This window comes from Ascidia mentula, chromosome 1 (assembly GCF_947561715.1).
Source record: "Ascidia mentula chromosome 1, kaAscMent1.1, whole genome shotgun sequence".
Taxonomy (NCBI): Eukaryota; Metazoa; Chordata; class Ascidiacea; order Phlebobranchia; family Ascidiidae; genus Ascidia; species Ascidia mentula.
The window spans coordinates 2,259,880-2,273,529 of record NC_138566.1 but is presented as its reverse complement, the minus strand read 5'-3'; the positions used below and the strand labels follow the sequence as shown (position 1 = coordinate 2,273,529).

Here is a 13,650-nt window from a genome sequence, read left to right as displayed (position 1 = left end):
ACCTGGTCGACAGGATATTGTTACCGGTTCGTTGTAAACATTGCGACAATGACGACCTACCCCTGGTTTGCATTTCACACAAACTTGCGCCAACATGATGAGAAATGAAACAATGTATGTCGGCTGCCACAACAAAAACAGCCACATTAATTCCTTCCTAGGATTGTTTCAATAAGTAAAGAAGCTTGGTACGCCATTTTTTTCATGTATTCGACAAATAAAACACTGTCGTTTGACTTTCGGGATGATAATTTTTTCGTGCGTTGATTTGAAAAACATATTGTCTTCTAATATGTAAAGAAATGCACACCTGTTCATTTACCATTACCCACATATTTAATTTACCTATGGTCCATGTTGGCGTATTTTGGGATGCGCATGACGAAACACAGTATATTATGCAACATTATGCGATAAATCATAACAACAAGAGGTCCAATTACATAAATTCAAAATTGCCATTGTTGCAATATTATTCGCAAGCATTTCAAAAAAAAAGTGATGGGCAATTAGTCTACTTTTAAGATTTCCTTCTGGAACAAAACTCGCTGAACCGGTTTTTTTTGTAACAGCGTTCATTATTAGGTCGAACAAATCCTCCACTGGGGCCGGCAAAATCGCAAGGTCGTCCACATACATTATAAGCGCCCCTAATCTTCTTTTTGTTGCTGTACTGTTTATTTAACAACCGTCACGTAGCAGACGGGTCGACGCCGATGAAAACCATGGTGTTGGACCACCGAGGAAAGCAAACAAGCAGGCTTAAACTTGGGCCTCTTGCATCACTCCACCAAGCTAACCTGGGGAATAACCAGGTTGTTTGAACAATTTATACAGAGGGAAATGTAGAGAAAAAAACACCCGGGAATGCAGTTGTCGAAGCACGTTTTTGCACAATTTCGTGATAAATCTTTCCGTCGGCCTAAAAAGACTTGCATGTGAAAAGGGTGCTAACATCAATTTTCATTGGTTCCTAAACATGAATAATAATCTGAACACAATCAACGCAAAAGATTTTGAAGGCTTTTATATCAAATATTGTTCTTAATTGGGCACAAAATATTGCTGTAATGTGTTGGTGTTTAACTTAAACATTTGTGCATGTGGGCCTACATGTCAAAATGTTGCCAAAACTACACTCTATCGGACGCTAAAAAGAACTGCAGCTGTGTTTAAAGAAGTGTTGCAATCAGGCCTAACATTTTACGCCTGAACCTGAAATTACGTTGAACCAGCATCTGGGACATGCCGGAAAGTGTAAGTGTGGTACAGTGTCGAATTCGAGCCCGAATTCCGTTTGATTTGTATTAAAACTTACGGCCGTAAACCACATCGGTAAAGCTTGCAGCTCCACTTACAACTCTTCACGGTCTGCACAAAAATAAACTGCTATTGTTTGTCAGCACTGCCGTCTAGCGGATAAGATAAATATTCTTACTGCGGAACATCAAAGTGCAAAAACCAACACAATCTTTCAAAATGTAATTGGTATGATGTGTGAAGTTTAGTTGTACAATTATAAGGTAGTACGATAAAAAAAATTCATTTATTTGCGATTTGTAAAGTAAAACATTTCCAGTCCCTCGCACACCTCCGTAGTTCAGTTTTCGTATGTTTATAGCTCAAGACGCATTGCAATCGTATATTTGAAAACAAACGGTTTCGGATAATAAAATGTCAACGACAGTAAAAAATTACGTGATGCAGAAATCAAAAACTTGGGTCTAGCACGCGATAAGATTGAAACAAAGAACTAAAAAATGCACCAACACAGCTTCCAAATTTATGTAAAGTTAACCGCAATGAATTGAAGATTTCGGCCTATGGAAATCCAATGGAAAACCACACAGATTTCAATTAAAATGCTTGAATTACACAAATAAGTGCCTTCCACACATAATAAAAATGTTTATATCTTTAGCCAATGACACATTCGCACACATAAAAAACAAAGTCAATACACAGATCTAAAATAAGTTAATTGTCTTAATTGTGGTTTGGAGAAAATGACACATGGTAAGTTAATTTTTACTTTTCAGAATTATTAGAGAGCAACAGCACTGCCACGGTACAGTGACTTGTCAATGCCAAAAGCATGTGTCCAAACATCAGAAGTTGGATCATAAACTTCAACTGATTTTATATCTGTACCATCATTTCCTACCCTTCTGTGGACATTTTTTACAAATTTAACCCCAAATAAATTAAAATATTGTCTAACAATTTAGGTCTTAAGGTGAATAACAGTTAATTTACCCGCCAACAACATAAATCTTGTTTCCAACCACACAGGCAGATGGACAGTTTCGAGCATTTTGCATCGATGCGACATATTTCCATTCATTGGTTGTAGGACTGTACTTTTCTACTGTTGCAGTGGAAAAGCCTCCTTCAAAATTGAAGTTAATCTATGCTAGAACCATATATTTGGTACACGATTTAATTAAGTTATGCATTAGCTAGTGTATAACTTGCATATTTTGAAAGCTAATTGGCAAGAAAATTAATTAAGCCAGAACACCGCACCGGAAAAGACAATATTGTAAAGTATCAAAACTTGACCAGGGGGAACCATACTGCCCATGCCATTTTGTTAAATGCATTGTTTCAAATCAATGCATCATAAAAATAATTATTTTAATCAGTATAAATTACTTGGCAAAAATCGTAATATTGTAATCTGGTGTGTGAAGTAATAAATCTTTCAAGGCTTCTTTCATTGACATAAAAATGCATTAAACACTACCAAGTACTTTTAGGACAATTAAAAATAAGTGTTACCAATTGCATAGATATATCCATCCAATTCAGCACAAGCCAAACCACTTCTTCCTTCATTGAGAGAAGCAATTTCATTCCATTCTTCAGCCTCAATATTGTAACATTCGCATGACTTTTCATTGTTGTTATCCCCAATGCAATAAAGTAAATCTATTAAAACATGTTGGATCCATTTGGTATACAACAATTATCGTTCGCTCCATTTAAAACAAAAACATATTTTACAAAACAAACACTGCTTGCATTAAGTTGTATGGCAAAGTTGTTGTTAACTTAATCACAATATACCCCGCGAAACGGCCGAGATCCCATAGCTCAGTTGGTAGAGCATTGGGCCTTGTCAGCCCAGGGTCATGAGTTCAAACCTCACCGGCAATCTGACTTTTCACTTGTCAGGAAAAAGTGGCTAGTCCAGCTAGGCTGCAATGCCTTGGCTGCGAAGCCTGTAAACCTAATGCCAATATAGACCTGTGCAGTGGGGTGATCGTGCCCTTGCATGAAAGCATTATTAATTGGTTGGATTTTCAAATTCCATGACTGTTGAAATTATGGCTGAGACAATAAATGAGCAATAAACGCAACTGGTGTCAAAGCTATTACAGTCAAATTAAAATATTTTAGTGGACATTTTATTTTTTTGCAACTCCAAAACTCTGTTGTAAATTATTAATAATTCCACTTAAGCTTGTCTGTTACTCACCATTGCAAACAACAGTAGCATGGAATAATCTCTCATGCAACATATTCCTCATCCTCTCCCACTTTTTGTTGGTGATGTCAAGTTTTTCACAACTTAATTCTTTTTTATGTCCACCAGTTACATAAATAAATCCTAGAAAATTGGGGTTGTCTGTATTTTTTATGATTTCAGTATTTAAACAGAATTACGTTTTCTCCTAATTACCTTTGCAATGAGCTAATACTCAAAGATGTGCCTTTGTTATTTTATCTGTAGAATAATTAGAACCTGCACATGTACATTACTTAACATGAGAAACAAAGCAGGCATATCACACACAAAAATCTTGAGGGGTGTGACAACAAACAATGCTCTCTTTGGTAATTCATTTCCTAAAATATCATGAAATACATAAACCTGATGCAGGTTGCATTCAGTTTACCTTTCAAATATGCCGATTCAAATTGTTGTCTTTCTTCCAACATATCAGGCATTTCACTCCAAGTATTTTCATCTAAATCCAAAACTTGACATTTTTTTTCCCCACCAACACCTCCCATGACATAAACCATTTTTTCAACTCTTGTTGATGTCAAACCAGATCGACCGGGGTTTAGTTCCTGTTTCAAAAGTATTAAACCGACCATTTACCACAAAAGGTCACACTGACTTCCAAGTACTTTGATTCTCCAGTCTTAACATTGTAAATAATACAATCAGTTTCTGTCCCTTGCCCACCCAGAACAAGCAGCTCTGTGTAATGAAAATGATAAAGTACAGCTAATTTCTTTTTACATGGTTACCTTTTCCAGGTAATAAATCCTCAACAAGTTTGTTAAAGTTGTCAACCAGCATGTTGGAACAAGTGAGATTGTTTCGTACAAGATCCTGCAAAATATATCTTTCCTGAAATATATTCTGTATCAATAAAATAATGAGTTTTAAGTCACAAAATTAGGCGTGATTTTTCCAAGGAACTTGTGATTTATAGACCTTGTTTGAACAAGTAAATAATCTAGATTGGTGTGACATGCTGTTCTTAAACACAAAAACTTGACTGAATGAAACTAGGCTGCACTCATGTGCTCTGACAGGTCAAAACAATGGCATTGTCCACAGCTCTCTAGCAGCAATAAGTTTGGGCATTTGTCAAATATAACTTTAAACATTTACTGGCCTTAAATAAAACTTCAAACACTGCTACAGCCATGAATAAATAAACATTTTGATGGGCTCATTAAACAATTGTTAATTAAAAAGGAAATGAAGCAAAACAACCAAATCATTCACATAAATTATACATGTAAGCGTACATATAACTTCCAGTACACCATACCTCTTTTGAAACTTTTTGAAGAAATTCAGATTTCATTGATGAAAGATCAAGTTGGGAGAAAAGATTCACAAACAATTCTTCACGTTGATGAGGATTATAATTAACCCACTTTACAAGTCCAGTGAAAACAACTTCCTCACAATTCTAATTAAAATCAGGTTTACACAAAAAACATATACTGATGTTGAGTTTGAACAACCATGCCTTAGGTACCATTGTTATTCATAGAGCTGTTAAACCAACTGTGAGTTTATGATCTGTTGAATTTAAAAGAGCCAGCTGTCTTTCATTGTTTTCTTAATACTAGCATTGTTAGTCATTCCCTATGATGTATATTCTACATTAAGAAGCAATTGTACTTGAATTTATCATAGCGTCTTTTAGATTTAATATAGTCTAATTTTAAACTAATTAATTTTATGCAAGGATATACCAGAATAACAAGTGGCAATTCATAATTACATAAAAAAAAAAATTGGACTACTGGATTTACTCTGCTTACAATCAAGGGCTGTTTAAAAAAAATATGCTACCTGACATTATGTCTATAGCTCTGAGTTTCGGTGAAATTCACCTTTAACTCGCTCTGTCATACCAATAAGTGTATCTGGCAATTTTAAAAGACAGATTTGTCAACATTTGTTGTTGTAGGGCATCTATCGTTGCCTTTAACATGGCAGGTTACATTCAAGGACGAATTACAATTAAGGGTGCGTACAATCAGGTAAATTTGGTACATAGATTCTCTGGATAAAATTTAGCTTTATATCATTGTTTATACTTGTGCTATGATAGAAAAGTCTACCTTTCCCCTCTGTTTAATTATTACAGACATATCACCGACATCGAGTTGCATGAAATCATCATGTTGTACAACTGTTGCAATGTTATCAACAATCATTCGGTTTGTTTTCTTTTCCACATCAGCAAGATTGTATCGAGTAGCATAAGCTCTTAGCTTCAAACAGTTGTTGATTGAAATGATTTCAAGAATGGTTTGACTACAAAATGATTTCAAATCTAAAAAATACATAAAAATCATTTCATTGAAATTGTAGCAACCATACTTTAACAGCAATGTTTTCATAGCTTCACTGTTCCACACAAAGCTGTTAAAAACACATGTAAAAAACAACTATTTTGTTGTTTTTATATATTAAAGAGCATGCGATGATTGTATTTTATCCCCGAGGGCAGTTGTTTTGTTGCAATTTTGGAAAGACCAAATTCCACAAGAGACACGGGCAAACATCTCTTCAGACATATTTTGCTAATTTGTTGTCCATGAGTCTAAAACATTTGCCCATTGTGGCAGATAATGCACACAAGTTTCTTAACTTAATTCAACGACGCACAGAGACCAAAGGATGCAGACAGAGTTATGCTTTCTTGCAGAACTCCCACAGTCTTTTGCCAATATGCTCGACAACAGACCTCTTCTATTACAATTACCCAATGTGTTGTCTGTTTACAGAACACCCAACTAGACCAGCCAATGAATAACTAAATGACACTTGTTTACTTGAATGTAAGTAACAGTTAATAGCTCAGTCACATTTCAATTCGCAATAAATAAGTCTGCTCAAAGAGTAAATTTAGTAGCTTATATTAAAGAACGTACAAAGCAGACTTAGTTCAGCTATGGCAGCCAAGCAAAACAATAATAATGCTGCAACATCCACATGCTACCACCATGTTCAACATATAAAGTGCAGCAGTCTTTCAACATATAAATAAAAACAGTTGTATTGGCATAATTCCAGTGACCCAGTATTTAGCTTATGTTTTGTATAACTACATCGCAACCACCCACCATCAACCTGTGCATAATCAGCATCTTCCAACACTTCCAACACATTGTCTTCTGTTAATTCAATATCACCGGTGTAAATATAATCCAAGATAGTCTTCAGCCTTTTGGGTGGAATTGTGTCAACAGACACCTTTTCAGCATACTTCTCCTTCATCTGCGATATTTAACATAGACTTACCGCCCAACAGTACATAGATATGTATTAACAAAATTTTACCTCAGTGGTGAACAATCCTTCAAAATATTGTGACATGGAAGCAACAATTCCATCATTTATTGGAAAGTTTTCCCCTTGAGAACAAAGTGTTCGGTTGCAAAAAACCTTTGACCCTTTTCTGTCACTAATATAAAGAAGTCTTTTTTAAATCCAACAAGTTAACAGTGTACCACAGGCATACTTACCGATTAAGATAGTCCATAATTTTCTGATTGTGCAAACATATTTCCTCTGGTGTTCGTCGCATCATGTTGAAAAACAAAACTCTGCTTAAAATTGTCACAAACTATATCTCTTTTGAAAAAAAATAAAGTTTGTATACTTTGAATCCCCTCTTTTCCTAATGGCCCACAAAAAGTTAGCAACAGATTTACTAACAATTCCTGTTAGTCTCACCATCTTTACATCTCATTGTCAGTTTATGAGCTATTTACATTCTTTTTTAACTGTGTTGTTTGTGTTTTTAGTGATACTAATGATGCCTGTAAACACAGGTGAAATATATGTATCTACAAAACTTCAAACAAATGACTTAAAATTACTTGCTGGGAATTGTTCCATTGAAAAAAAAATATTTAAAGCACTAACAACCAAGTAGGCTATACAACCATACAATAATTAAACAAAATGGTGTGAATATTAATCAGTGGATGTAGTCTTTTTATTGCTTTATATTTTCATTATATGTTGCCATACATTACCCACTTTCTGTAATGCAATTGATTCAACTTAAGTTTTGCTACAACAATTGTGGTATTTTAGATGACATTGTGGTAAAATTTGGTAATGTTTTATGTGATGCACTGCCTGGGCTGCGTAGCCTGTAAACGTTTTTAAAAATTAGTACGTTTATTATTCACAAAACTATATTTAGGGAACCAGAAACCCAGTAAGAGGAACCAAAACCCTACGGCTCTAGACTACCCACTAACGGCATCAAAACAGGGGAATAACCATTTTGCAAAATTAAGTTTTACCACCGAAAGGAACAAGTTTCCCCACGCCCAACCAAACTAACAATGTTTGGGAAAAGTCCCCTGGTATTTCCGCCAATGGCGTCAAGCTTAAAACAAAGATCCCAGGACAATTCGCAATTTTTCTCCATACGGCCATTTTTTTGGACAACTCGAATCTGAATTAAAAAGTTTTACTGCATTAGAATTTAATGTTACAGTTTTTATTTTTTAAATATCTACTTTCAAAGAGCATGTTTTTGAAATCCTAAAAATGCTTTTCGATTGCCCCTAACCGGCAACAAAACAGGGGAACAACCTTTCTGAAAACTAAACTCTCGACGTCACGCCCAGTTTTCCCCAGAATATTTTTCTTAAAACGCAATGGTTAAATCGATTGTTTTAGATACTAATTAAAAATTAAAATCTCAAAATTCGTTACTAAAATATACTAAACATCCATAATTAAAATGTCTAACGTAGCAAATAAGCTGTCTTGCCGACTTTCGAAAAATCTTTTGAAGTTGTGTTCACTCGTGCATGGAATATTTAAAAAAGAAATTTGCGGAAGTGACAGTAGTAAAACGATCACAATAGATTTATGGTTAGGATTGTTTTAAAAGCAATTTTCTTATAGAAGATGTTGCAGATAATTCTAAACCACTCCGAACCTTGTAAACCTACAGTATTCTCAACTTGATATAACAATATAGAAATCATTTAATAATTATAACAACGCGGTAATTCCGTGAACAATGGTTTCATAGAATCCAGATAACTTATGTCATATGTTCGGTCAAATTTAACGCATCTCATTATTGTAATTCTGCTATGAAGTTGACATTCAAATCTGTTCCTGTTTATTGTAGCAAGGTAGTATTTTATACCTTGTGTTTTATTACTTTTGATTGTTAAACCCACCAACAAAATAACCCACACAAACTGTGCTTAAAATAAGAACAAGGAAAAAGTATAAAGACAACTTTATATGAATCTTGTAACAAAAACGTCTAAGATACTTGTTTAGCATTTTTACATGTTCTGTCAATGTATTCTTTATTGTTTCAAAACAAGTGGCAAAAAACATGTTGTGATTTGCACAATATAAACTAAGTTTTGTAGCCATAACTTTTGCTTGTACAATCCTCACTTATTTTTAAAAATTATTTGATTAATTGATCCCTTAAAAATTCAAATATTATCAGGCATATAACCAAGGTTGTAGTGGTATGATAATGGCTGATGCAAATCGCATTTCAGAAGAAACATTGTCAGAGGTTAGTATGTGTTAAGAATACCAATATTTGTAATACAACTTATTTTCTGCTGTTTTAAGTCTCATGACTCAACAAAGGAACGGGTGGAATGTTTTAATAGCAAACATCCAATAAAAATCATTTCCACTCTGAATAAGTATGTGCAGTAATTTAACTTTATTGAAATATTATCTATGTCTGAGGAATTGTTGGTTACTTTTACAACTTATTGTAAACAAAGTAAATGAAAGATTGCTACAGAGAAAGTTTTTCATAAAAAATCCTGCTAGTTTTAGAAACTAAAATGTTTATTGAATTTGCAATGTATATTACCTCAGTCTGTAAGACTGGTCATTATCACACATTCTGTAGATTCCGCCGAACCACTAAAAACTGCTGTGATGTTGTATTGGAAGCTGATGGACAAAAGTTTGATGCTCACAAATGTGTTTTGGTTTCGGTTTCAGACTATTTTGATAAACTTTTAAATGTTGAAGTAAGCAGATTGTATTCAAAGAACTGTTCACAATTATAATGCTAAAACAAAACTGTTCAATTATTGCAGTAATATTTCATGCAATGGTATGATTGGCAGGATCACCCCAATGTGCAGGTCCTTGGCTGCTATCGTATCGCGATCACAGCTTTCGTATCGCGATCTTTAGGTTTGCAGGCTTAGCAGCCCAGGCATTGCAGCCTGGCTGGATCACCAGTGTACCTTTCACAATACACCCTGTGAAACTACTGAGCTCCTGTAGCTTAGTTGGTAGGGCGTTGGGCCTGGTTATCCTAGGGTTGTGAGTTCAAACCTCACCAGGAGCTTGATTCAAATCTTGCTCTGACTTCTCAGCAAAAAGTGGCTGATCCAACTGGCTGCATTGCCTGGGCTGCTAAGCCTGCAAACCTGAAGAGTGAGAAAGAGAAAAGAAAATATTTAGTTTTATTTAGATGATTTTTGTTTTAAGTGGTGTTTCGACTTTGAACAGTGATAATTGTGGAAAGTGCAATGCAATTACATGTTATGCTTTTGTGTAGATGAAAGAAAAGTATGAAGAATCAATTAAAATATCCCAAGTTACAGCTGAAACGTTGAAGTTGGTGCTGGATTTTATTTACACAGGTGAAATCGAAATACATGAAGACAATATTTACCAATTGTTGGCTGCATCAGACTATTTTATGTTGCCAGGTTGGGATAAAAAAAGGAGTGTCTCTACCTTTAAATGTGCACATACAATTTGTTTGTTTTTTAAATGTTTCCATTAGACTTAAAGGAGTTTTCTAGTGTTTTTCTTTTAAATGGACAAACATGTGAAAACTCAATACAAATGTGGACGATGGGTAGAAAGTATGATGCACAAAATTTGAAGAAAAAAAGTGGAAAATATATTTGTGCCAATTTTCTGCAACTAAAAAAGCAACATGAGGTTCTTCAACTTGTGCTAGAGGAGTTCAAATTGCTTGTAATGCTAAAGGAAACAAACGTAATGAGTTTTTCAACCTAACACTAATAGCTAATAGCACTTAAACAGTGACATTGTTATAGAATAACAAAGAAGAAGATGCTTACAAGTTAATTATGGCATGGGTGGAACATGATCATGAAAACAGAAGAAGTTTTTTTCCTGAGCTTTTTTTAAAATTAAATTTGGAAGACATTGGTATACCATTTTTTTCAGGAGTTGTTTTAGATGAGGTATTTGTTAAAAGTTCGGATTTGTGTTTTAAATTATTCGTTTATTTTTTAACAGCCAGTGTTTTATTTTTTTTATATGTCTTTACTGGCAGGCTTTGGTAAAAAATGATAGAAACATTTTAGTACAAGTGATTGATGTTTTGCGTTGTAAGTATGTTGAAGACCACAGGAGTCGAGCTGGTAAGTGTAATTGTACTCCTATGTTCTAAGTGGGAATCCTAAAGGTGACAAAATAACATTTATACAGAAATGGAAATGTACATCCAACCCTCCACAAGTATGCTTGTTGTCAATTCCAATGGTACATTAAGAAAATTTGATGTAAGAAATAACTTCCAGCAACTAGTTTCATCCGTAAGTTGATGAGTGATTTTATTTCTATAAAGTTTCTTTACCATGTACAAGTACAATATTTTTTATTACATCATTACCACAAAAAACAGAAATATCAATTATTGCCTACCCAAAATGGTAATGTATGTTTTGGCATTGTGTTTAAAAGGTAACAAACATTTGTTGTGTAAAATAATGTGTTTTAAAGATTAGATGTTGTTTTACAGTTAGTAATATCCTTATTAATGTCACAAAAATTTAGCAGGTGTTGTTCCCACATAATGTGTTTCAGAACCATTTTGTTTTGTAGACAGAGATTGGATGTTTTGATGCAGCCGTCAAATTGCAGAGACGGGTTTATTTACTTGGTCAGAAGAATATTGACGGGTCAAGATCAAGCAAAGTTGTAAGGTTAAACTTGGACTCACCTGATGATGGTTGGGAGGAATGCAATCCTCTACCAAATATATCTGGCAAAATAATTGCAACTGTTGTGGATGATTGTAAGTTTGTGAATGATTGTGATTATAAAATATAGGGATGCACTGAAAGTTCGGTTTGCCGAATTTATTTGGCTGAAACTAAGGTTTTTATAATTATTCGGTGATTATAAACTGATAATGCCAAAACTTTTTTACTGCATGCAATGCTGACATTTAGAATCATGGTTCAAACTGTACTAGTGTGTTTGATTTATTTGTTCATTGTCATCGAAGTGATGAAAATTAACTGTAAGCAGTTGGTAGAGCATTCTTTAAGTGCCAATAAAAAGGCTGTATGATAGGATCAGATCCAATCCAGCACATGTTTTGTTTGAATTTATTGCATTTAAAGAGATGGATACCAAAATTAGTTTTGGTTTATTCGTCCAAATAATATTTGGTTTCAGCCGAATAAAAAATATCGCTGTTTCGGTGCATCACTAATAAAATAAATATTAACTTCCCCAAAAAATTACATTTTTTATTGTTGTCCAAATTTGTTTTTATAATGATTGACCGTATCATGCAGTACTGTGAGTAAAAAGTGTGTGTTGTTGTTTTTTTTAATTTTAGTGTATATTGTTGTTGCAAGTTGCAACGAAATGTTCATTTACAATCAACGAACTACTCAATGGACCCACATTGAAAATAGTAACTTTCGAAATGCAACTCGCCTTATTGCTGTAGCAGGTTGTATATTTCAAACACCACACAACTGCATTTTAAACAATTTAACAACTGTGACACAGGGGAAGTTATTGGGCTTCCTTCCTGTAATTGTTACAATGTTAAGAATGGAACATGGAAGAATCTAGCTACAGTTTTCGGGAATGTCAAAGGAGGGGTTGCAAACAATGATTGTCTGTTTTTGTTTGCAAGTAAAGATGGTATTTAGTTTGCACAAATTTTTTTGATTGTTTTACAACTGACTGCAATGGATATTGTTTAGTAACTTCGACACCCACTTCAAGTCAAATTCAATGGCCTGTTTTTGAGAGCACTGCGGTCAAGCCAATTACAGCTGGTTTTGGTTATGGTTCTCCCTATGTGTCTCAAAATTTTGGTTTATGGAGATACAACGTCGGGAGCAAACAAAGTCAATTAATTAAAGAGTTATCAAATCAAATTTCATTCACAGCTGCTTGTTTTGTGAATGAAAAAATCGTTGCAGTTGAAAAAACGTGAGTTTTGCTCATAATCATTCTTAAATACATTCATAATTTTCACAATTAAAAAAATGTTCCTTTGAAGTAATGATAGAGATACGCTCAAGGAGTTCAATCTCACAAGTTGCAAGTGGAGGGTGATTACTGAGGAAAACAAGTTTGATTTTGCCCACATCCTTCCACTTAGTGACTAGGTCATGTAAGTAAAACATTTTTGATATTCACATAATTTTCGAGTTTGAAATTTTTTTCCTCTAGGAGCAAAGTAACCTGGGACTTTTTTTAACCATTAAAAGCATAGGAGAAAGATGGAAGATCAACGATTTAAAAAAGTCGATGTTATAAAAAAGGGATTATGTAGACTATATTTAGTAATTACTCAATACCTGTTCATGCATTTTGCATCATGTTACTCGATGTTTATGTAAGCCTAGTTAGTATGGTTGGATGCCGATGTTTTAACGTTTTTAAATATGTTCTCATCCTCAGGATGTTCTGATTGTGAATTGTTTATTTTTTATATTTTGCGATTTTATTTGGATTTTATTAAATGAAACAGCAAATGTTTTTGACAAAGTAGCAAACCAGGAAAAAGTTGTATGGGTTAGAAACATCCATCCCCGCTAAAGTGGAGCAGACTGCATGACTGTATTTATGTTCTAATAAGTTTTGCAGATTGGGTTGCCATGTAACCACATTAATGTAATCCACTGTCACAGCATAGGAACCCACAAATATGTCTTGCTACACCTTACCATCCACAAGTTTATTTTGCAATAAAATGCATTAATCTTAATAAAGTGCAAGGGAAAATCAACATGCAAAAACTTGCAAATCGAACTATTAGCACATCATGAAGACCAAAATCATGATAACATTCTTGGCATAAACACAATGAACAAAAAAATAACATTTTCAAATGCCAAGTCATAAACTTC

General features: G+C 34.1%; 2 protein-coding genes across 5 annotated transcripts; one reads left to right on the top strand and one right to left on the bottom strand.

The window, feature by feature from the left end:
• Window positions 1–1,501: 1,501 nt before the first annotated feature.
• On the bottom strand, window positions 1,502–7,139 carry LOC145905462 (kelch-like protein 2). Of its 3 annotated transcripts, none has more exons than XM_082992673.1 (12): window positions 7,012–7,139; window positions 6,827–6,950; window positions 6,610–6,763; window positions 5,602–5,816; window positions 4,797–4,940; window positions 4,264–4,348; window positions 4,131–4,213; window positions 3,903–4,080; window positions 3,482–3,613; window positions 2,782–2,931; window positions 2,257–2,389; window positions 1,502–2,168 (listed from the first exon to the last, which is right to left on the bottom strand). In XM_082992673.1, the coding sequence occupies exons 1-12, from the start codon at window positions 7,074–7,076 to the stop codon at window positions 2,045–2,047; spliced, it is 1,587 nt and encodes a 528-aa protein (XP_082848799.1). In that variant the 5' UTR covers window positions 7,077–7,139; the 3' UTR covers window positions 1,502–2,044. The 3 variants fall into 3 exon arrangements, with proteins under 3 accessions (XP_082848799.1, XP_082848804.1, XP_082848812.1); XM_082992678.1 differs by having other exon boundaries at window positions 1,502–2,165; XM_082992686.1 differs by lacking the exon at window positions 1,502–2,168 and having other exon boundaries at window positions 2,247–2,413.
• A 1,762-nt stretch (window positions 7,140–8,901) lies between these two features.
• Window positions 8,902–13,273, top strand: LOC145905360 (kelch-like protein 12). Of its 2 annotated transcripts, XM_082992539.1 has the most exons (14): window positions 8,902–9,056; window positions 9,116–9,192; window positions 9,408–9,531; window positions 10,071–10,224; window positions 10,302–10,519; window positions 10,582–10,731; window positions 10,824–10,911; window positions 10,979–11,085; window positions 11,375–11,567; window positions 12,120–12,236; window positions 12,296–12,433; window positions 12,496–12,727; window positions 12,798–12,911; window positions 12,971–13,273. In XM_082992539.1, exons 1-13 carry the CDS (start codon window positions 9,009–9,011, stop codon window positions 12,904–12,906), a joined length of 1,755 nt encoding a protein of 584 aa, XP_082848665.1. In that variant the 5' UTR covers window positions 8,902–9,008; the 3' UTR covers window positions 12,907–12,911; window positions 12,971–13,273. The 2 variants fall into 2 exon arrangements, with proteins under 2 accessions (XP_082848665.1, XP_082848673.1); XM_082992547.1 differs by lacking the exon at window positions 9,408–9,531.
• The last annotated feature ends 377 nt before the right edge of the window (window positions 13,274–13,650 follow it).

What these genes read in the sequence shown, in the direction of transcription:
- LOC145905462 (XM_082992673.1), bottom strand. Translation starts at nt 7,076, where the DNA reads ATGATGCGACGAACACCAGAGGAAATATGTTTGCACAATCAGAAAATT. An exon ending in GGATTTATTACCTGGAAAAG is followed by an intron (nt 4,214 to 4,263) that starts GTAACCATGTAA and finishes TTCATTACACAG; the next exon opens with AGCTGCTTGTTCTGGGTGGG. An exon ending in TGAATCGGCATATTTGAAAG is followed by an intron (nt 3,614 to 3,902) that starts GTAAACTGAATG and finishes CCAATTTTCTAG; the next exon opens with GATTTATTTATGTAACTGGT.
- LOC145905360 (XM_082992539.1), top strand. Translation starts at nt 9,009, where the DNA reads ATGATAATGGCTGATGCAAATCGCATTTCAGAAGAAACATTGTCAGAG. An exon ending in ATAAACTTTTAAATGTTGAA is followed by an intron (nt 9,532 to 10,070) that starts GTAAGCAGATTG and finishes GCTTTTGTGTAG; the next exon opens with ATGAAAGAAAAGTATGAAGA. An exon ending in TAATGCTAAAGGAAACAAAC is followed by an intron (nt 10,520 to 10,581) that starts GTAATGAGTTTT and finishes ACATTGTTATAG; the next exon opens with AATAACAAAGAAGAAGATGC.